Genomic DNA, 23,368 nt, shown 5'->3' on the forward strand with positions numbered 1-23,368 from the left:
TTTCTTTACCTTCGTTGTCTCGTACCTTTCTGCCTCAGAGCATTGACTTCCACGAGAGAGGCAAGAACCACCAGGAGAATGTAAAGAGGAAGTTGGATGAGGTGAGAGGACATGATAAATAAGTGATGTAAGTATTTCCTGATGGTACTTGTGGTTGTTTTTTTTTCACAGGGCAGGTGTACGCGTCTCGTGCTGTAGTGGGGTGTGATGTGGTTTACCACTCGTTGCTTTTAGCTGCGGCCGTCGGATAGCTCTGCGAGCGAAAAGAAGGCCGTGTGTAAGCCCTTCCTTCCGGTACATAACCTCTACCCTTGCTAAGACTTTCAGACTACCTCCTAGTGGTGCACCATGGTAACGGTGCTCTTGAGGGCACTGGCTAAATGTCTGGAGGATCTCTGAGTAGGTTGGTGCCCGAGAGGTGTAGTGTGCATGGCCCTCTGCTGTAAGGACTTGCTGTGACACCCACCGATCCAACCAGGGTACGTGGAGCTCTTTAGCCTTGGTAGGCAGTCCACCTCGGAGAAGGAAACTCTGATTGCAAATCCCCCTGCTGCCCTGCAGGGAATGTCTCTTTAGACAAAGGCTAGGTCTACACCTGATACCGTGGTGGTGTCAGGATGGGCATCCATGAAAAGGAAGGGCATCCAAACAACATGCCTCAAACTTGCCTTTTGGCGAAACGGGGACCTGAGTTTTGTGCTTCCCCTTCTCGGTTAGCTTGTCTTGGTGACAGTGGGCAGTGTTGCTGCATTGCGTATAGAGGGTACAGGGTGTGTGTCTCAACAGGTTTGCACTTGCCACCTGATAGTACGGGAGCCCAAACCAAGTAATAGTGTACTCGGAGGCTGCTCTATCAGCAGGTGTATAATACCCCATCTGTTTTAGCGCCATGTCACGCATGGATGGGTGACCCTGAAGCGGATTGGGGTGGGTCGCCCACGACGCCACTGCACTGCTAGTGTTGCGGCACCAGGTCATGTAAGTGCGCTGATGTCTGGGGTTGCTGTGGTATGTACCATGAGGGTGACTTTCATACTCAGGCTCACTTACTTTCCTTTAAAAAATCTATGGCTGTACAAATTAAAAATTAGAGCAAACCTGTCATGGTTAAAGCATCCAACTGGTGTGATAAGATATGTATTCGAGTTGCTAGTCTGAATGTGGGTGCTATGCGTAGTAGAGCTGGTGAGATCGTGGAAACTTTGAGCTGCAGAAGAGTGGATGTATGCTGTGTGCAAGAATCGAGATGGAGGGGTGGTGCTGCGAGAATGGTCACAGGTATAAATGACAGGTACAAATTATTTTGGAAAGGTTGATGAGTTTTGGGACATTATTTATTTGGAATTATTTTGGATCTGGTACAGTGGTGTTGGGATTATGGTGGCTGGGAAGTGGGTGGAGAGAGTGTTGGAGTTAGGAGGGTAAATGCAAGAGTTATAGTTTGAAAGTCGTTGTTTGATAAGTTTATATTAACGAGAGTATCAGCATCCGCTCCACAAATTGGATTAAGTGATGAGGAGGATGACTTTTGGGACACGCTGGTGCATGTTGTTTCAGGGATCAGCGAGACAGAAGTTGTTGTGATAGGAGGGGACGTGAATGGACAAATTGGAGAGTTATTGGAAGGATATGAGGATGTGCATGGCGGGTTTCGTTTCGCAGCTAGAAACACTGAAGGTGTAAGAATACTTGAGTTTGGGGACGCTTTAGATTTGGTCGTCTGCAACACAATGTTTAAGAAGAGGTTGAGGAGACTGATCACTGCACATCGGATTTTTATGTGAAAAAATAAAAAATATTTTTTCACATAAAACGGCTTTTTTGCGCGCAAAAAAATTATTTTGCTATTTTCGGAGAAAAAAAATATTTCGGCCTTTTTCGGGAAAAATAAAATAAAATGCCCTTTTTGGTCGAAAATGTCTGGCAACGCTAAAAAAAATTAGGGAATTTTTCGAAATTTTAACTGCGATCGAAATTTTTAGCTGCGATCGATCTCAAAAACAAAACGTTGCGTCCACTTGCGTGCGTTGCGTCCCCAGCGTGCACAGCAGTGAGGCGGTGTACTACAGTGAGAGAGTGTACACAAAGTGTGAACAAGTCTCCTATCAAGGTGAGTGCTGCTCTTCGTGACAAGTGGCTGAAGGAATTCAACGCTGGTGGCGATGGGGCTACCTTCAAGTACGCGTCGAGTGACACGGCTTTCTGTCGAGCTTGTGAAAAGACTTTCCGGGTGAAGCAGAAGTCTGAGCTGGCCCAACATGTCCGAGGAGACCGCCACAAGAGCAACTTGGCCTTGAAGAAGAAGACGGTCACGCAAGCCACCATGGAGGACTTTGGTGGCGGAAAGAGGCACAAGTGCGACGTCGTGGCTCAGGAGCTGTGCCAGGCCATGCTGGCCGCTGGCATCCCATTGTCGAAATTGGAAAACCCTGCCCTCCGGTCGTTCCTGGAGAAGCACATCACTCTCCAGATCCCCAATGAAAGCTGGATTAGAAAGCACTACCTCGACAAGTGCTACGACGAGGCCTTGGCGGGGATCCGTGCCGACCTCGGACAGCAGCCCATCTAGCTGTCCGTCGACGAGACGACCGATTCGGCAGGTCGATATGTGGCCAACATCATCGCGGGACGCTTGTCCAAGGAGAGGTACTTTCGTCCCCACCTCGTCCAGTGCATGTTTCTGGAGAAGACCAACTCCGGGGAGATCGTGCGCGCAGTCAGACACGCTGCGCTATCTTTGGCCTGATTTCAAGCCGGAGTGCCTCAAGGTCCTCGTCAGCGACGCCGCGGCCTATATGATCAAGGCCGGCCATGCCCTGAAGGAACTCTTCCCGGACTTGCTGCATGTGACTTGCGTTGCCCATGCGCTCCACCGTGTCTGCGAGACAGTCCGAGAAATGTTCAAGGACGTCAACGACCTGATTGCCACGACGAAGAAGGTGTTCGTCAAAGCCCCGTCGCGTGTTGTCCTTTGGAAGGAGCAGCAGCCCAATCTTTCTCTCCCCCCGGAGCCCATTCTGACTCGGTGGGGGACGTGGATCGACGCCGTGGTGTTTTGCGCCGAGCACTCCGAGGCCGTCAAGGACATTGTGGACCAGCTGAATGATGATGACGCGATGGCAATCCGGAGTGCCAAGGACCTGTTCGGAAAGGTGGACATCAAGCTCAGTTTGGTCTTCTTAAATGCCCACGTGTCGTTCATCCTGAAGAACCTTAAGCAGCTGGAGGAGGCCGGCATGGAGCTGGCCAAGGCCTTCCAGCTCCTTGATCAGGCCAAGGAGGAGCTCGAAAAGATCCGAGGCTGCCGTAAGGAGATCCTGCTCACCAAGTTCAAGGCGGTGCTGCAGCGCAATCCCGACATTGGTGTGCTGAGGACAGTGGCTTTGATCCTGGATGGAGATCAGCACGGATCTGAGGTTGGTGTGCCGGCTGGAGTCGAGCTTGCCGACATCCCCCTCTTGAGGTACTGCCCCATCGTCAGCGTCGACGTGGAAAGGTCCTTCTCCGTCTACAGAAACGTCCTCACCGACCGCCGACACCGCCTCACCAAGGAGAACATTACCAAGATAATGATTTCAAACACCTCCTTCAACCGTTCCTAAAAGGGTCTTGTCAATTTCTTCTAGTCCTCTACTTATCAAACAATGCGATTGCAATAAAGGTACCTGAACGTCATTTTTTACCTGTTTACTAGCCCAGAGTGCTTAATGTTGTGCAGGAAAAAGCATACCATTTTTTGTTCTTTTTTTGACTGATTTCTGAAAAACTTGGTAATAATAAAAAACGAATAAAACGGGGAAAAAAATATTTCGGGATTTTTTCACATAAAAAAAATATATTTCCGCTTTTCAAAACATAAAAGGCCTATTTTCTTAACATAAAAATCCGTAGTCTACGTGATCACTTATGAGGAGCTCATGTGGAGAGTTGTTAGGACTTTTTTTTAAATGATGGGCTGCTACATACTACTGATAAGACATGTCGCTGGACGGAGGGACCAGCCAGACTTGAGACTACAGGGTGGTGGAACAATGAGGTGGATAGGGCAATTCAAGAAAGAAGACTATTTAGGACTTGGAAAAAGGGAGGCGATACAACAATAACAGCAACATGCATTTTAAGGCCATTTTCCCTGCTAGAGCGGGGGTTAGCCTTGTGGGCCCCATGACAATCTTCTCCATTTTGCCCTATTTTCTGCATCTCTCCTTGTTAAGCCCCTTGCCCACATTTTTCTTCCACCACCTTTAGCCAAGTCTTTCTCGGTCTTCCCCGTCCTCTACTTCTTTCTACATTCATTTCCATCACTCTTCCCAACCAGACACTTTCATCCTTCCTCAACACATGACCAAACCATCTCAACCTGTTTCTCTTCACAGCATCCATCACAGGCTCTATTCCCATCATCTTTCGCAATTCATCATTTGTCTTCCTCTCTCTCAACGATACTCCGCACATCCGTCAAACCATTCGCATTTCCACCCTTTCCAACCTTCGTTGCTGCTCTACGTTCATTACCCATGTCTCGCTCCCATAAATCATAACACTTCTCACACATGCAGCATACACCTTTCCCTTCAGCTTCAACGACACTCCCCTCCTCATCAGCACGCCACTCTGTTCCCGAAACTTCTTCCATGCACATCTCACTCCAGCAACCGTTGCCGAGTCTGATCCACCTTCTCCATTCAGCATGTCTCCGAGGTAGCAAAATGTTTTCACACCTTCCAGGTTCATGCCGTCTCCAAGATCCAACTCAACATTTCCTCCATTTGCAGCTCCCTCTGTGCACACCTTACATTTGAATGTAGCTGCCACACTGGTTAATGACCCTCTCAGACCACTACATTTTTGATGAACCCACTCAGCGCACATTGTACATTGAATGGAGTTCACTCCGACACCCTTCCTGCACACAGCACAGGGCCACTTCCCAGTTCTTTCTATCTCACCACATGCTTTACCACTTGCCATCACCTTCGTTTTTCCGATATTCACCTTCAGACCTTTTGCGTCCATACATTCCTTCCACTTGTTCATCTTCTCCTTCAGTCCATCCTTATCTTATGGTGAAGGATGGAGGAGGGGATAAGGAGGAATATTTAGTGGCTCAACATAGGGCAGGAAGGGAAGTTTACAAGGCTAAAAAAGGAGTACAGGATTCACTTTCAGGTGTGATAAATAATACAGGTAGCAGAGGGGAGATATTTAGGATAGCCAAGCAAATTATCTGTCAAAATAAGGATGTTTTAGGAGAGCATTGTGTGAAGGATGACATGGGAAATGTACTGGTTGGCCATGGGGAGATTAGAAATGCTTGGAGGAGCTACTATGAGTGTCTGCTAAATGAGGAATTCCCATGGAATAGGGATATTTTGGAGACAGTAGAGCCGGTGCAGGGTCCACCACCTGAGATAAAGAATTACTGGGCGAAGGAAGCCATTGATGAAATGACGAATGGTAAAGCGGCGAGCAGCTCTGGTATTATCACAGAGATGCTGAATGCATCTGGCGATATTGGAGTAAATTTATTCCCAAAATTGGTAAATTTGATTAAAAGGGGGACATCTGTCGCAGATGACTGGTTGAAGAATGTAATAGTGAATATTTATAAAGGAAAGGGTGATGCCTTAGTTAAGGGTAATTTTAGGGGTTTCAAGCTGATGGACCATGGAATGAAATTGAATGGGTGGCAGAGTCATGGATAAATTGATAAGATAGAGTGTTCATTAATATACATGAGTTGCAATTTGATTTTATACCAGGAAGGGGCACATTAGAGGCAGTTCTTGTCCCCCGTCGCACCGCGGAGCGAAAGGAGGACTATGGTTTTCCCCTCCGTCCGTGTGTCCGTCCGTCCGTGTGTGCGTGCGTGTGGGCGTGCATACGTGCGTGCGTGCGTAAGCGAAGGACCGAATTCTAATTTGGTGTGTGGGTGCAACCCACGTCAACATCCAAGATGGCCGCCGCCATGTATGTCTGACGCCATGAATGTCTGCACCTTGTGAGCGGAATATCTTGAAAAATAAGCGAAGTACCAACTTCTAATCTGGTGTGTGGGTGTATCTGTGTGGATGTATCTCCTTGAACTTCTTCCTATCTAGGCATAAGGAAGAACGCTATTGAAAATTGGGTCGCCACGTCAAAATCCAAGATGGCCGCCGCCATGTATGTCTGAACCTTGTGAGCGGAATATCTTGAAAAATAAGCGAGGTACCCACTTCTAATTTGGTGTGTGGATGTATCTGTGTGGATGTATCTCCTTGAACTTCTTCCTATCTAGGCATAAGGAAGAACGCTATTGAAAATTGGGTCGCCACGTCAAAATCCAAGATGGCCACCACCATATATATGTCTGAACCTTGTGAGCGAAATATCTTGAAAACTAAACGAACTACTAACTTCTAATCTGGTGTGTGGGTGTAACTACGCATAAGGGAGAACGCCACGTGAAAATGCAAGATGGCCCCCTTGCGTTTTCCACTTTGTCAACCTGCATCACTTCACCGACGGGGGACCTAGGCGTAACGCTTCTTATAATTAGGCAATTGCAGCAAAAATATCTGGGGAAGAAGACAACAACAACACACAACATGCATTTTGAAGGCCATTTTCCCTGCTAGAGCGGGGGTTAGCCTTGCGGTCCCCATGACAATCTTCTCCATTTTGCCCTATTTTCTGCATTTCTCCTTGTTAACCCCCTTGCCCGCATTTCTTCTTCCACCATCTTTAGCCAAGTCTTTCTCGGTCTTCCCCGTCTTCTACTTCCTTCTACATTCATTTCCATCACTCTTCTCAACCAGTCACTTTCATCCTTCCTCAACACATGACCAAACCATCTCAACCTGTTCCTCTTCACAGCATCAATCACAGGCTCTATTCCCATCATCTTTCGCAATTCATCATTTGCCTTCCTCTCTCTCAACGATACTCCGCACATCCGTCGAACCATTCGCATTTCCACCCTTTCCAACCTTCGTTGCTGCTCTACGTTCATTACCCATGTCTCGCTCCCATAAATCATAACACTTCTCACACATGCAGCATACACCTTTCCCTTCAGCTTCAACGACACTCCCCTCATCATCAGCACGCCACTCAATTCCCGAAACTTCTTCCATGCACATCTCACTCGAGCAACCGTTGCCGAGTCTGATCCACCTTCTCCATTCAGCATGTCTCCGAGGTCGCAAAATGTTTTCACACCTTCCAGCTTCACGCCGTCTCCAAGATCCAACTCAACATTTCCTCCATCTGCAGCTCCCTCTGTGCACACCTTACATTTGAATGTAGCTGCCACACTGGTTAATGACCCTCTCAGACCACGACATTTTTGATGAACCCACTCAGCGCACATTGTACACTGAATGGAGTTCACTCCGACACCCTTCCTACACTCAGCACAGGGCCACTTCCCAGGTCTTTCCACCTCACCACATGCTTTACCACTTGCCGTCACCTTCGTCTTTCCGATATTCACCTTCAGACCTTTTGTCTCCATACATTCCTTCCTCGTGTTCATCTTTTCCTTCAGTCCATCCATACTTTCCGCAATCAACACCAGATCATCTGCATACAACAACTCCCATGGTAAACCCTCCTTTACCTTCTGAGCCAGCACCTCCATCACAGCTACAAATAGTAGTGGACTTAGTACCGACCCCTTATGCACTCCCACCTTCACCTCAAACTCACCACTGTTCCCGTCCTTCGTCCTTACAGCTGTGCGTGCTCTTTTGTACATTGCCATCACTACTCTGATCAACCATTCCTCCACTCCTAACTTCCTCAATGCCCATGTCAATACTTTGCGTGGAACCCGATCGAATGCTTTCTCCAGATCAACAAACCCAAGAAACAACTTCTTCCTCTTCTCCATGTACTTCTCCTGCAACTGCCTCACAATGAAAAGCGCGTCTGTCGTTCCTCTTCCTGGCATAAATCCAAACTGCATTTCGTCGATCTTCACTTTCTTCCTTATCCTCCTCTCCAACACCCTCTCCAACACCTTCATTCCATGCTCCAATAACTTTATCGCTCAGTACGAGCCACACTCCAGAGGGTCACCTTTCCCCTTGTATAGAGGGACGAGGGTACTCAGTTCCCAAACCACTGGAATGCGGCCTTCTTTCACCACCAGATTACAGATCTCTGTCATTCTCTTCACACCCCAACTTCCTGCTGCCTTCAACATATTTCCCACAACTCCCGTCGGCCCTCCCGCTTTTCTACCCTTCATTGCTTTTATCGCTTAATCCCTGGTGTTGGGCTAGCGGCTAGGGTGCCGGCTTAGGATCCTAGGATCCTGGGTTCGAATCCCGGTCAATCGCTGAATTAACGCCAGGGGGGTTGACTCAGCCTGTCATCCTTCCGAGGTCGGCAAATTGAGTACCAGTTCACTGGTAGTAATTCCCTGCTTGTCGTTAAAGGCGGCAAAAAGGGTTGGCGTCAGGAAGGGCATCCGGCCGTAAAACATTGCTTCAAAAAGGGGACCGAAAAACAACAACAACCACAGTTCCCGAAAAAGGCCAACCCCCGCTTGCGGGGAAAAATGGCCTCTAAAGGTGGTTTTTTATTGCTTTTATCGCTTCCTCAACTTCCTTCTCAGTTATCTTCTCTGCCGGTCCTAAAACTGGGTTACTCTCTATGTTGCCATCCCATTCATTCTCTGTATTCAACAGCATTTCCATATATCTTTTCCATCTTCCTTTAATTCCATCTGGGTCAACAACGATTTGTCCCACTTCATCCTTCAAGCAACTCACCCCCATCACATCACACCTCTCTTTCGCTATCTGCTTTGCAATCCTGAATACCGCTCTCTGACCCTCTTCCGAATCCAAGCATTCTCCGAACATTTTCCTACATGCCTCCTGCGCCTTTGCTACCTCTTTCTTTGCAGCCTTCTTGGCTGCCTTATAACTTTCATGCTCTGCTGTTTCTGCTCCCGTACCCTTCGCCTTCTGCCACTCCTTGAACTTCTTCCTCTTCTCGTCAATCCTCTTTCCAACTTCATCATCCCACCACCATGTTTCCGAGTGCCTCGGTGGTCCTTTTGTCCATCCACATACCTCACCAACGGCTCCCAACAGACTAGCTTTCATTGACATCCAACCACGTTGAAGCTCAACCACATCATCCTCGACCCTACTCAGCCTCTCTTTTAATGCCTCCCTTATTGTCACCTCTTTCAACCTCCACACACAACCTTTCAACCTTCAACCTCCACATCTGGGGAAGAAGAGACAACTGAATTTTATATGTATGGATTTGGAGAAGGTGTTCGACTGACTGCCTCGGCAAGTGGTGCAATGATGGATGAGAAAGTTATAGTGCAGAGGATTGGTTCGTCAGGGTAGTCATGGCGATGTATGATGGATAAGAAAGTTACATGTGGAGGATTGGATAGTCAGGGTAGTCATGGCGATGTATGATGGATAAGAAAGTTACATGTGGAGGATTGGATAGTCGGGGTAGTCATGGTGATGTATGATGGATAAGAAAGTTACATGTGGAGGATTGGATAGTCGGGGTAGTCATGGCGATGTATGATGGATAAGAAAGTTACATGTGGAGGATTGGATAGTCAGGGTAGTCATGGCGATGTATGATGGATAAGAAAGTTACATGTGGAGGATTGGATAGTCGGGGTAGTCATGGCGATGTATGATGGATAAGAAAGTTACGTGTAGAGGATTGGTTCGTCAGGGTAGTCATGGCGATGTATGATGGATAAGAAAGTTACATGTGGAGGATTGGATAGTCGGGGTAGTCATGGCGATGTATGATGGATAAGAAAGTTACACGTGGAGGATTGGATAGTCAGGGTAGTCATGGCGATGTATGATGGATAAGAAAGTTACATGTGGAGGATTGGATAGTCGGGGTAGTCATGGCGATGTATGATGGATAAGAAAGTTACATGTGGAGGATTGGATAGTCAGGGTAGTCATGGCGATGTATGATGGATAAGAAAGTTACATGTGGAGGATTGGATAGTCAGCGTAGTCATGGTGATGTATGATGGATGAAAAACTTCTGTGAGGGTAAATGGAGTGCAGAGTGAGGATTTTGAAGTGAAAGTGAGTGTTCACCAGTGGTCAGTGTTGAGCCCAATCTTGTTCATCATGGTTCTTGAGGTCAAATCACAGGAACTTAGAGGAGACTTACCTTGCGAGCTCCTGAATGCTGATGACTTCGTGCTGATAGCTGAGAGTGTGGAAGAGGTAATGGGTAAATAATTTTTGAAATTCGGTTCAGGTGAATAGATGATTCTTGATCTTTGCGGGAATTAAATAAAGGCACAAACACTGGCATTTATATTTATATAAACATTCCATTGTTTACAGGAATACAGAGATTTGTACGTATGAAGATCGGCTCCATTACCATTCATAGATATGAAGCTTTATTGGACAGAAATCGACCTGTTCTGGGGCAAGGCATACCTTAGTTGAGCAAGCAAACTTATTTATTTATTTATGTTGAAGGCTCCAGGCTTGAACGATGTAGTCCTCATCGAAGCCAGGCCTAAATAAAAGCGCTGCATTGATAGAAAAGTGAAGAAAGCGAGAATAGTCTAAGAGTTTTTAAGGAAGTAAAAAAAATCTGCTTTTTGAAAAGGGGAAGGATGTGTATGTCGTAAGTAAATGGCAGAATTAGGACCCCAAGCAGATCAACCTGAATGCAGACTGACCAAGGAAGCCTTTGTGTGCATTGCCCAGGACTGATCTGTGATCTAATATATATATATATATATATACTCGTGGGGTCACCCGTGGGAATCCCACGGGCATGGACGTGTGTGACATTTCAACATATTGAGTTAGATGCTGCACATTCAGTTTCACAAAATGGTTGCTGGCAATTTATCAGATGCACAAATGATGTAATCCACACAATGTATTTACTTCTGATAACATGTGAATGCATGTGCGTGCACACCCACCCACCCACACACACATACACACATAAACACACGTACACCCACACACATATATATATATATATATACACACACATACATACATACACACACACACACACACACACACACACACACACACACACACACACACACACACACATACACACACATATCCCACAGCATATGTATATATCCCACATCCCACATGTATATACATGTTTAAAGTGTACGTGCCCTTCCCTCCTCCCTCCTCCCTTCTCCCTCCTCCATCCTCCCTCCTCCCCCCTCCCTCCTCCCCCCTCCCTCCTCCCTCCTCCCTCCTCCCCCCTCCGTCCTCCCTCCTCCCTCCTCCCTCCTCCTTCCCCCGCCCGGCAACGCCGGGTACTTCTGCTCGTAACTAATAAAATAAAAACGAAGAAATATCTCAGCAATTTCCCGTCTGTTAATTTATATATTTTACAAATGTGAATTACACGTCCATGCACACGTGAAATGGAGTTTGTTTTTTCACACGTGAAATGAAAACGTGAACCTTTACTTCCGGATAATAATGTTGAATGAAATAAGAACGAAGAAATATATGTCGGCATCATTGTTGACGTTTTTGTGACGACTGTCATCAGACGGAAGAGTAATATATCTTAACGGAAAAGAAAAAGCCAATTTTTAATATATGTCGACATTTTCCCTGACTGTTATTTTAGGCGGTGTATTTTCGTGTATCATCGTAGCGCGATTTTTATACATATATCTCGGCAATTTCTCGCGTGTGCGTGAATGTCCTCAATTATTTCTGACACCGAGTCTAAAACCATCGATAAAAATTAAATCAGATGGTGAATTCGAGATAAAATCGTGAGGGTGACTCAATGAATGGGCTTTATTTTACAGGCCTTTGAGAATTCATTTCGTTCTATAAACGGAAACTTTCATCGGATTTTCTTCCCGTTTTTTTTCAACCGAGTCTAAAACTATGTTAGCGACTGTTAAAAATGAAATGATGTATCGAATTTGAGTTGAAATAAACCTGTGTGAGAGAGAAAGACAGCACGGGCCTAACTAAACAGGCCTCAAAGCTATTCGAGTTAATAAAATGGTGGATATTTGTTTACATGAAGCCTCTCGAAGAATGGGTGGAGCTACTCTGCAAATGGACGAAGCCACACCCCGGACAGACAGACAGAATCACCGTAGCCTATTATAATATAGATATTGCGGATCTCGGGTTCGTCGACGTACTGAGGGGGGGGGGGGGGGTTAAGCCCTGCTCCCCCTCAAACTCCGAGTTCACAAGGCCGCCACCCACACTATACTCGTGGTGGAAGGATTGCTGGGCAATTCCAGCCGCCGACCCCGCAGCTACGCGTGGAAGGGTTAACGGTCATGACCCGAGTACCTTCAACACACGCAGCTGTGAAAACGGGGACTGAACCTCGCACGAGTCACGCTGGTACTGAACGCCCGAGCGGTTGTGCGTCGCGTAACTCGTGACATTAACAATATCAAACCCGATCGAGCGGTTTTAATTCGGGCAATGCTGGGCCAATGTTGAAAGGACGATGACGGCCAGGTTGGAAACAAACCACAGGATTTATTACAATGTACAGTTTCACAGAAAAGGGACACAGCGAAGAATCCTAACGGCCTTACCTAGTTTCCAGACAAGGGCCCTCAGATTCGTTCGGGGAAGGGAAGGAAGAGGGGAATGCGCCCAAAGCGCGGCCGCTCATGCAGTTTGCCTGGACGGGCTCATTTGGCGGATACCCCAAAGGATCGCTCCAACGCCAGGACACGACAGCGGGGGATGTTCGCAGCAGGGGCGTTGATCACGGATGTGCACGTAGCAGGAATCCGAGGAGCGTATCTCAGGGTCAGCGAGGCAGAGCGCGCGTGGCAGAGAGAGCGTCTATATGCAGGGAGTCCAGGCAGAAAGAGAGTCGGGGCAAAGAAAGTTCAGAGTGCCTGCAAGAGAGCGTCAGCCAGCATCTGCAAGAGAGAGAGCGGGGGTCCGGGCCGGGTTTTATAGCCCCCCGACCCCCCCCCCCGCCCCCCCACTCGAACGTTCCACGGGCCTCCATTGGCCGCCTGGGGTCACGTGTCGTGACAGCCCCTTATTGGTCACCCTCGGCCACTCCCTTCAGCTCCCATTGGCTGCAACTTATTGGCCACTCCCTCTAGCTCCCATTGGCTGTTCGCTGCTCTCTGGCCACGCCCTCCAGCTCCTCCCTCGGGCCTGCAAGGTTTGTCCTAGGCCCATGACAGGGCATTTTAGGCTGCAATGAGGCCTACCATTATCCTGCCTGCCTCAACGCATACTAACACTGGGAAGTGGAAGGTGACTATACTTCACATTTAATAAGAAATAACTAACTAAGCGAGGCGACATGTTGTGGTGTAACTAACTATGGGGGGGGGGGGGGGGGGGGTTGCCTTTATTTACAAAACCGCAACAATATATATATCCTTTTTTTTGTTTGTTTTTTGCCTCTGCCGATGAAGGCATTATGTTTTCAGGCTTTCCGTCTGTCTGTCTGTCTCCGTCTGTCCGTCCGTTCGTGATAGGTTTTCATTACCGCGATAACTTCACAACGGCGGAAGGGATGTTAGTCAAACTTGGTACAGGTATTACAATGAGGTAAAGATGAACTGATTACATTTTTGCGTTGAGGTCAAAGGTCATGTTTGGTAAAAATCCTGTTGCCGTGATAATTTGTGAACCAGTGATGGGATTTTGCCCAAACTTGGTATAAGTATATATTATGATCCAAAGATGAACTGATTATATTTTGGCATCATAGGAGAGGAGTGAGGTGATTTTGTGATTTTGGTGAGGTCGGAGGTCAGAGTTCATAAAAACGTGACACTGAGAACAGCTGAATGGATTTAAATCAAACATTGTACAAGTATTATAATAATGTAATAATGTGGGCGGAGGCAAAATCAGTTGCCGTCGTAATGTCGAAGTGCTGTTCTAGTTTTTTTTTTAATACGAATAAGCACTGACAACAAATATCAGTGCCCAATTATACCATGAAAATGGTACAGAAGTGGTTGGGGAAGAATTGGACTGTAGTGTCATCCACCAGATGAGGAACATGTCTTCCACGGCTTCAGCACCACTGTGCACCTACCCTCTTCCCCACGGGTGTAGTTTTGTGTTTGCCATTTGCTAAATACGAGCTCATCCGCTTTTTGATGGTCACCGTTGGCTAATACTAGCTCATTCACTACCCCTCTCGGCTCCCTGAGTTGCCACAAACCGGTCCAATCCAGATGGCTCCTTCTCCTTACCAGGTGCCTGGTGTCTCCTGAAGGGAGCTCATCTGCCCTTTGTCAGATGTTGTTTTTAGTCCTGGCAGGGGGCCACAGTCACCCTCCCCACTAGCATAGCCAGTGAGGGGTGCCGGTTTTGTTCCCGACAACCCAACCATGCGGCAGGTAACACTGGGGTGGGAACATGAACATGTTACTTGTGGCAGTCCCAAAAGACTGACATGACTAATTGCTTGTAATATTCACCTTTACCTTTAACCTCGATCATAGCCTCTCATTTCTAATTACTTTTGTCTCAATGACCCAGATTCGGCGCCGCGGGACTGAGCAGGCGAAGCTGAAAGCTACCCGGGAGCAAGACTTTGCGTCCATGGAGAAGGCGGCCGAGGCTGCTTATCAGCGTGACCTTGAACGACTTGGCTTTTCTTCGGGAAATGAGAAAGTTGCCAAAGAGTCATGTAGGTATCAGACCAGGGATATTATCGAGGATGAGCGGTTTGATCTTGGCGCCGAGCAGTTTTTGTACATTTGTTTCACCTCTCAAAATATTTCTTTGTCTTGTTGCACAAGGTAACAAGAAGCCAAAATCAAACCCAACAAAGACCAATTTGCGGCTTTGTCAAAGAAAAGAAGAAGCCAAAATGCATGCAATAATCAAGGTTGAGAAGGTCGAGAAGGGTGCTGAGGTGGAAAATGCGGCCACGGTGGAGGGGAATGTGTGGGTGCGGTGCCAGTCAGAGGATGGCTCTACCTATTACTACAACACAGCAAGTGCAGGTGAGCTGTTGTACATTTTCAGTCAAATTACATTTTGTGATTACCTGTGTTTTCAAAATGTAATTTGTTCCTTTGTCCTTGTATTTATCCTCATCCAGAACAACAAATTTGTCTAAAATTATATAAATCCTTGACAAGTCAGAACTACTCACAGCCTGCAAGACCATTGTCCAGAGCTCAATGGACTATTGCTCTCTCCTACGGACTGGGACCACAGCATCTCACCTGTCTCTCCTGGAGTCTTCAATCTCCTCCGTAGTCAGTTTGAATGCGTCACCATCAACGAGTGTAATCGATTTCTGAGAGATCCGACGAGTAGCTTCTGAGCAACTCCAGATTTGCAACAGTGGTAAAAAAAAAACAGCTTTATTCTCATCATTGTGCAGAAAGACTTTGGAGGGTGCCACTTTCCGAGTATTATGCTTTCCAGAAGCAATTTCTCACTGCAGCTACGACGAAGGCTTTCATCACTCTTAGGACTGTTTCAAGATGCATATCTGTTGAGAAAGTCGCATGGCTTTTGTTACCGAGTTGATCCAGCAATTTCATTCCGATGTACTTCAATGGCGGAGGAATAACCGTCAGTGTATGTAAGAGAGCATTGCCATCTTCGATGAAGAGCGCCATGTGATGTGAAATCCTCAAAACATGTTTGTCTTGGTTTTTATTCCGACCTTGGTTGCAATTTTATCGTTTTAAACATGAAAAGGTGGTGTATTTTGGAACCACACTGCTGTTGTAGCTCAATAGTGGTTAAACGTGGTCTCTGGCAGCCATTTTGAAAAGGAGCTAAAACAGTGAAAGTGCTCAGTTTTTTCCATGTTAACAATTAAAAGCATTTTTGGCACACTTTAGAGCTCCTAAAAAAAGTTCGTGTCGCCAACTCCTGTGGAGGGGGGTATGTTCCTCCCTCCCCACCCTGCTCGAGCTCGGACTACAAGGTCTGTTGCTCTCGCATCACAGGCAGGATGGTAGTCTCTCTGTTTTTTGTGTTTTTTCATGCTCCAGTCAAACTCCATCTGTTCACTCAGGGCTCTGACTCTCGCCAGATCCTCCAGGATGTTCTTGCAGGAACCTTTTCTGGGTTAAACTCCAAAAACCTAGGCTTATGGCACATCCTCGTTTTTTCCCATTTGTGGAATTGCCTTCAGGATGCTGTTCAATCTCACTCCACTCGAGGAGTTCATCCAGGCAGCATACCACCATCTCACGTCATCTCCTATCCCTACCTGTGAATTGTATTACTCTCATTAACTTATCCCAGTGCAACCCTCTTACTCGTAGGTTATCATGTTTACTGTCATCCTCCTCCTATTCCTCCGCTTGTCCTGTTCATTCATTCCCTAACTTATGTCTAACTGTGGCCCCACTGCCTGGTTATTATGTGGTTCTTTTACCCTCTGTCACATTGCTCAATTTTTCTATTTTTGGTATAACAAAAATACATTGTGCAAAACACGATACTTGTAAAATCCCCAAAACAAAATTGAAACGAGTACAGATACATGCAAAGTACACCGCCCGCATGCCAAATAAATAAATAACATCCTCCAGCGCGGAATTTCCGGGACACCTTAGGCGCCCGGCGATACCGCCATGCAGCACGTAGAGACAGTATTGGGAGGGACAGGTGTGCAATAATTGATTGATTAATTGCATAATTTAAATCAATAAATGATAATCGTAAAATAACTTCTGATAGCATACCTCAAACACCAGTGTTTCATCTGAAGATGTAACTTTTTGAAAATTAATTAAATACGTCATTAATCGAAAAAAAAACACGAATTAATTGATTAATCAATAAATAATAAATCGATTAATAGATTAATCAAGAAAAACCAAAATACCCTTTGCAGCCAAATCACTTGGTCATTGTCATGTCCAAATATAAGCTTCCTAACTTAAAAGTGCCTGAGATATTGCCCAGATGAGAAAGGAAATAAATCGGCACTTAATTAACCACCCCACCGTTTAGAGGCCATTTTTCCCCACAAAGCGGGGGTTGGCCTTTTTCGGGGACCGTGGTTGTTGTTGTTTTTTTGGTCCCCTTTTTGAAGCAATGTTTTACGGCCGGATGCCCTTCCTGCCGCCAACCCTTTTTGTCGCCTTTTACGACAAACAGGGAATTACCAGTGAACTGGTACTCAATTAGCCGACCTCGGAAGGATGACAGGCTGAGTCAACCCCCCTGGCGTTAATTCAGCAATCGACCGGGATTCGAACCCAGGATCCTAGGATCCTAAGCCGGCACCCTAGCCGCTAGCCCAACACCAGGCTTAAACCAGGCTTAAATCGGCACTTAATTAATCAATAATAATTAAGTAACTAATCAAATAATTGATTAAGTAAATAACAAAAAATAATGTTTTTGCCAAAGCACTTGCTCACTATTGTGCCGAAATTTCCGCTTCCTAGCTCAAAGGATGAACAAACAAACAAACAAGAAATATGTCGTGCGTAGCCCGATACTTGCAACATCCCTGAAATAAGTTGTTGGCCTATGATGACCTCAAAAATAATTGGTGGAATGGTGGTTCAATTCAGTAATCTGGTATGCAAATCCTCTTAAAATTTCAAGTCAATCAGATGAAAATTGAGGATTTTAGAAATTTGGCCTATGTTGACTTTTTGGCCAATGTTGAACTCAAAAATACTTGGTGGTTGACTTCAGTGACCACATATGCAAATCTTCTTCAAATTTCAAGTTAATCGGATTAAAATTGAGGATTTTAGAAATTTGTCCCATGTTGACCCTTTTTTTTTTTTCTTTTTTTTTTTGTATACAGGATCGAGGCTCGTGAAAGAGCTAACATTTATCACACAAAAAAATCGAACAGACACATAAAACATATAATAAGTGGGGCGGTAGACAAGATGGGGAGAGAAGGGGAAGCACACAAGCACAACATTTGGGAGCAGGGACATCCAGAGATCTGTGGGAGGGAGAGGGCTTGGGGGGAGGAGGAGTGGGAAGGGGGGGGGGGGGGTGGGAGAAGTATAAAACACAAGGACACTGCAAGCACTTCCAGGAAAGAAGGTGGTATTTCAAAGTGGGTCTGGGGTGAAATTAGCTGGGGTAGAAAATATCAAGGTTTTGGATGGGGGAAGATAAGAGATGGTGGTGAACAGCTGTTTTAAAGACCTGGAGGGAGGAGTGGGATTGAAGAGAGTGAGGGAGCTTGTTCCAGAGGCAGGAGAAGAGAGGAATGAAGGAGTGAAGGTGAGCAGAGAGTCTTGATTTTGGCAGTTTAACCATAAGAGGGTTGCTGGCAGATCTTGTGCGACCTGCAGGAATATTTGGGGGACAGAGCCCAGAGAGAGCTGGGGGAGCAAGGCCGGAGAGGAGTCGGTAAAAGACAGAAAGACCACCAACCTGCCTGTGGTGAGTAAGTGAAAGGCCCTTGCCTGTGGTGAGTAAGTGAAAGGCCCTTGGAATTAGCTTCATCGCGGGAGATTCCAATGATTCTGAATGCTTTGGTTTCAACAGCGTGAAGACGAGCTAGGTGTGAGGCAGGAGCACCAGACCAGAGGGGAGAGCAGTATTCCATTGAGCTGCGGATGAAAGCCTTTTATGTGGTGAGGAGCTCAGGTGTGCCAAGGAAGGACTTCGCACGACGGAGGATGCCCAGTCGGCGACTGGCTTTGGAGGCCAGATTTGAAATGTGGTTTTCCCAGGAAAGATCATGGCAGGTAGTGAGACCCAAAAGCTTGAGTGGCAGAACTTCTTGGAGAGTATTGTTCAGAAAGTAGATGGGAGGGTTGTCCAGTCGGTCTTTTCGGAGAGACATAGTAAGAGTGTGAGATTTGTCAGGATTGAAAGACATGTTCCACTTGTTTGCCCAGTCTGTGATTTTGTCCAGGTCTGCAGAGAGTGAGGAGGATGCGGACTGCCGATCTGAGGGATGAGGAATGGAGCAGCAGAGAGTGGAGTCATCAGCAAAGAGATAGAGAGGATTTTCAAGAGAGTCAGAGAGATCATTGATGAAGACCAGAAAAAGCACAGGGCCCAGAACACTGCCTTGGGGAACTCCAGCCTGAACAGGAAGAGGAGATGAGAGAAACCCATTCAGAAACCCTCCTGAATCGTCAGTTAATTGGATGAAAATTGCGGATTTTAGAAATCTGGCCCGGCCTATGCTGACCTTTTGGTCTATGTTGACCTCAAAAATACTTTGTGGTTGAATTCAGTGACCACATATGCATATCCTCCGACAAGTTCAAGTCAATCATATGAAAATTGAGGATTTTAGAAATCTGGCCTATGTTGACCTCAAAAATAGTTGGTGGTTGAATTCAGTGACCATATATGCAAATCCTCTTCAAATTTCAAGTCATTCGGATGAAAATTGAAGATTTTAGAAATTTGACAACTAGTTGGTGACCTTTGGCCTATTGACCTTTTGACTCCAAAAACAATAGGATTTTTGCTTATGACCAACTCTACCATTTGGTGAATTTCGTGAAGATCGGTTGAAATTGTGACCTGTAGGCGATAGACAGACAGACAGAATACCAAACCAGACCAACTAATTAATACACGTGCAAATCTTTTATTTCACAACTAAATAATCAACAAACAGGCTTAAAACATAACCTCCGTCCATTACAGATGTTGGAGGTAATTATTGCATCTGAATCTTCATCAAAATTGAATCGTTTCTTCCTCGTCACACACACGACCGGACCAACAGGTTTCGTCCAAATCCATAACGTTTTGAGATATCCTGCTATATGTTGGTTTTAGCCCTTTCCCCCAGTGGTGAAGAATCACTTCAAAAATTAAATAATTCTCATATCCGAATCCATTTTCAGATCTTCACCAAAAGCGAATCTATTTGTCCTTGTCAAGACACCCAACCTGTCCACCAACTTTCATCCAAATCCATCCATAACCTTTTGAGATATCGTGCTATGTATCGTTTTTGGCCCTATCTCCCAATGGTGAAGAATCACTTTAAAAATTCTTGTAGCCGGATCCGAATCCGGATCTTCACCAAAATGTAATCGTTTCGTCCTTGTCACACATGCTACCTGCCTGTCAAATCTCATCCGAATCCGTCCACAACTTTTTGAGATATCTTGTTCACAAACAAACAAACAGACAGGGGTGAAACATAACCTCCATCCATCTTTGGTGGCGGAGGTAATGAGCACAACTATGGCACGGGCCATAACCCTGGATAATAAACCAAGGTCGACATTAGCGATTCCAAAATCCAGGTCCAGGTCCAGGGCAGCCAAAATTTGGTGTCGGGCAACCTCATTGTCGTGTGTTGAACATTCATTCGTGTTGTCAATATTAAATATGTATTTACAAAATGATGTTTCGACGTACAGAACGACCTCCTGAATCGTCATAATTAACATGGATGTGGTTGTTAAGGTGCATAGGTAATCTGAAAGGTGGTGTGTGCAAAGGTAATCAAACACACACACACCATTCACACATCTCCATTTCTCTTCCGCGCTCAGTCACTACCCCTTTAGTTGAAATGAACCACCACCCACAACCTCAACCTACACCGTTCGACGTGCCTCCATAAACTTCCTCCAAATCCAAAATGAGCCTTTCAAGGCAACCTGAGCCACTCTGTCCCACACACTCCAAGCTGAGCAAGAAATGCAGAAAAGTAATTGCCAATATACCCTCTACACCCCACCTTAAATGGCTGACAAAAACTCGCCAACCCTTCTCCCGGCACTCTGCCTCCAGCTCACTGTACTTTCCTGTCTTCCTCTCGTGCACCTCCTCCATGTTCTCTTCCCAAGGTACAGAAAATTCCCGTAAAATGACCTGTCTTGTTGCACCTGACCAGATGACAATGTCAGGCTGCAACCTTGTCACACAGATCTCCTCTGCGAATACCAATTGTGGCTTTCGGTCTGCCACCACCTGCCAATCACAAGCATCTGACAGCCCTCTTGCTTTCCATCTCCTCCTCTTTCCACCTCTTACCACTTGGCTCTCTTTGACAAAACAACACCTCTCCCCCATCGGTCTCCTTCTCCACTCTTTCTCTCTCGATCCCAGCACCTCTTTTGTGGCACCATCTGCACTACCACCGCCAGCACCTGATCATGCCGCCACTTGTATCTTCCTGCTGCCAATGCTACCGAGCATGCACTCGGTGCATTCTGCACCATTCCCAAACCTCCACACAAAGAACATCTCTCCTGCAACAACCCCACAATCTCAACTTTACTGGTGACGGAAGCACATCATACGTTGCCGCAACAGGAAACTCAACAATATTGGCTCCATCCTCCAAATCTCTTGCCATTTCAATGTCCTCACCTGCACACCTTCCCACCTAGTCCAAGCACCTTGCTGTGCCTGTCCGACTACTTTCACATATCTCCCCTCCTCCTCCTTTCTTCCCACCTCCCTCTCAACCATCTTCCTCCTCTCTTTCACACGTGCCTTTCCCCATCGCTCATGCTTCATCCAAACCAAGCCATGCTTCCCGTGCTGTACCAGCCCCATGACCTCCTCCTGTGTATATATGTGTGTGTGTGTGTGTGTGTGTGTGTGTGTGTGTGTGTGTGTGTGTGTGTGTGTGTGTGTGTGTGTGTGTGTGTGTGTGTGTGTGTGTGTGTGTGTGTGTACAGGTGTGTGTGTGTGTGTGTGTGTGTGTGTGTGTGTACAGGTGTGTGTATATGTATATATATATGTATATATTATTGGTTGATTTGGTTTGGAATGCCGCACAAGATGTAAAGCGACTGTCATTTCATGTGGACAGTGCATTGCACTGCCTTCTTGTGTCAAAATAAAACTCTGCATGTATTCCTCCTGCAGAAACATCCTGGGAACCTCCAGCCGGATTCATTGATGACGTGGTGAGGAAAATATGAGCCAGATGTGCATCGTTGGGACTGTGTGGAAGAGCAATGAGCGGTGGTGGGTGGTAGGGGGTGGTGGCTGTATGGTGGGGGATGAGCAGTGGGGTCAGGGGAGTGTGGCTGGCGGTCGTGTGGCGGGGGCATCAGCAGTGGTGCGTGTGTGGCTGGTGGTTGTGTGGTGGGGGAATCGGCAGCGGTGGGTGTGTGGCTGGTGGTTGTGTGGTGGGGGAATATCGGCAGTGGTGCGTGTGTGGCTGGTGGTCGTGTGGCAGGGGAATCAGCAGTGGTGCATGTGTGGCTGGTGGTTGTGTGGTGGGGGAATCGGCAGCAGTGGGTGTGTGGCTGGTGGTTGTGTGCGTGTGATGAGCTTGAGCATGGTGTGTGGAAAGCTAAATGTTGGTTTTCCCATTTCCCATTGCAGCTGTTGCCGTGGGTTACGGGGTGGACCAGTGAAGGCTGGCCTTATTTCTTCAACCCAGTTTCTGGAGGTGAGTAAAAGATCTTTATCCACTCAGCATGATGATTCTCGTTTTTATTTTCAAGGATCAGTGAGATACTTTTGAACGCACAATGTTAATAATGTGGACACAGGCACACGGACATGCAAGTGCCGTGCCGAGGAGAAAAGGGGATGAAGACGCTCAGTTGGGCGAACGAAGCTTGCTTGGACCCATCCCCTTGGAACAGTCTGTGAAAGAAGCTCAGAGGGAGAGAATTTAGGATTTTTGAAGCTGAATTTATGCTTCGCAGCAGTCATGTTCTATCGCAGATTTTAGACTGATCTTGCAGATTGTGGATCTGGTGTCCTTATGCTTGAACTCGACCTACTTCACATACAACAACAACAACAACAACATGCATTTTAAAGGCCATTTTCCCTACGAGAGTGGGGGTTAGCCTTGCGGTCCCCATGACGATCTTCTCCATTTTGCCCTATTTTCTGCATCTCTCCTTGTTAACCCCCTTGCCCGCATTTCTTCTTCCACCATCTTTAGCCAAGTCTTTCTCGGTCTTCCCCGTCCTCGACTTCCTTCTACATTCATTTCCATCACTCTTCTCAACCAATCACTTTCATCCTTCCTCAACACATGACCAAACCATCTCAACCTGTTCATCTTCACAGCATCAATCACAGGCTGTATTCCCATCATCTTTCGCAATTCATCATTTGTCTTCCTCTCTCTCAACGATACTCCGCACATCCACTGAACCATTCGCATTTCCACCCTTTCCAACCTTCGTTGCTGCTCGACGTCCATTACCCATGTCTCGCTCCCATAAATCAGAACACTTCTCACACGTGCAGCATACACCTTTCCCTTCAGCTTCAACGACACTCCCCTCATCATCAGCACGCCACTCAGTTCCCGAAACTTCTTCCATGCACATCTCACTCGAGCAACCGTTGCCGAGTCTGATCCACCTTCTCCATTCAGCATGTCTCCAAGGTAGCAAAATGTTTTCACACCTTCCAGCTTCACGCCGTCTCCAAGATCCAACTCAACATTTCCTCCATCTGCAGCTCCCTCTGTGCACACCTTACATTTG

At 46.5% G+C, this 23,368-nt stretch overlaps 1 protein-coding gene across 1 annotated transcript in view; it reads left to right on the top strand.

The window, feature by feature from the left end:
* Positions 1-23,368, top strand: part of WBP4 (WW domain binding protein 4) — a 45,811-nt gene that overhangs the window by 9,727 nt on the left and 12,716 nt on the right. The window contains exons 3-7 of the mRNA XM_068106062.2: positions 39-101; positions 14,505-14,655; positions 14,768-14,974; positions 21,777-21,817; positions 22,242-22,308. Coding sequence (XP_067962163.2) covers positions 39-101; positions 14,505-14,655; positions 14,768-14,974; positions 21,777-21,817; positions 22,242-22,308 — 529 coding nt within the window. The remainder of the gene's footprint in view (positions 1-38; positions 102-14,504; positions 14,656-14,767; positions 14,975-21,776; positions 21,818-22,241; positions 22,309-23,368) is intronic.

Source organism: Myxine glutinosa, chromosome 1, assembly GCF_964187855.1.
Source record: "Myxine glutinosa chromosome 1, kmMyxGlut1.1, whole genome shotgun sequence".
NCBI classification, from domain to species: Eukaryota; Metazoa; Chordata; class Myxini; order Myxiniformes; family Myxinidae; genus Myxine; species Myxine glutinosa.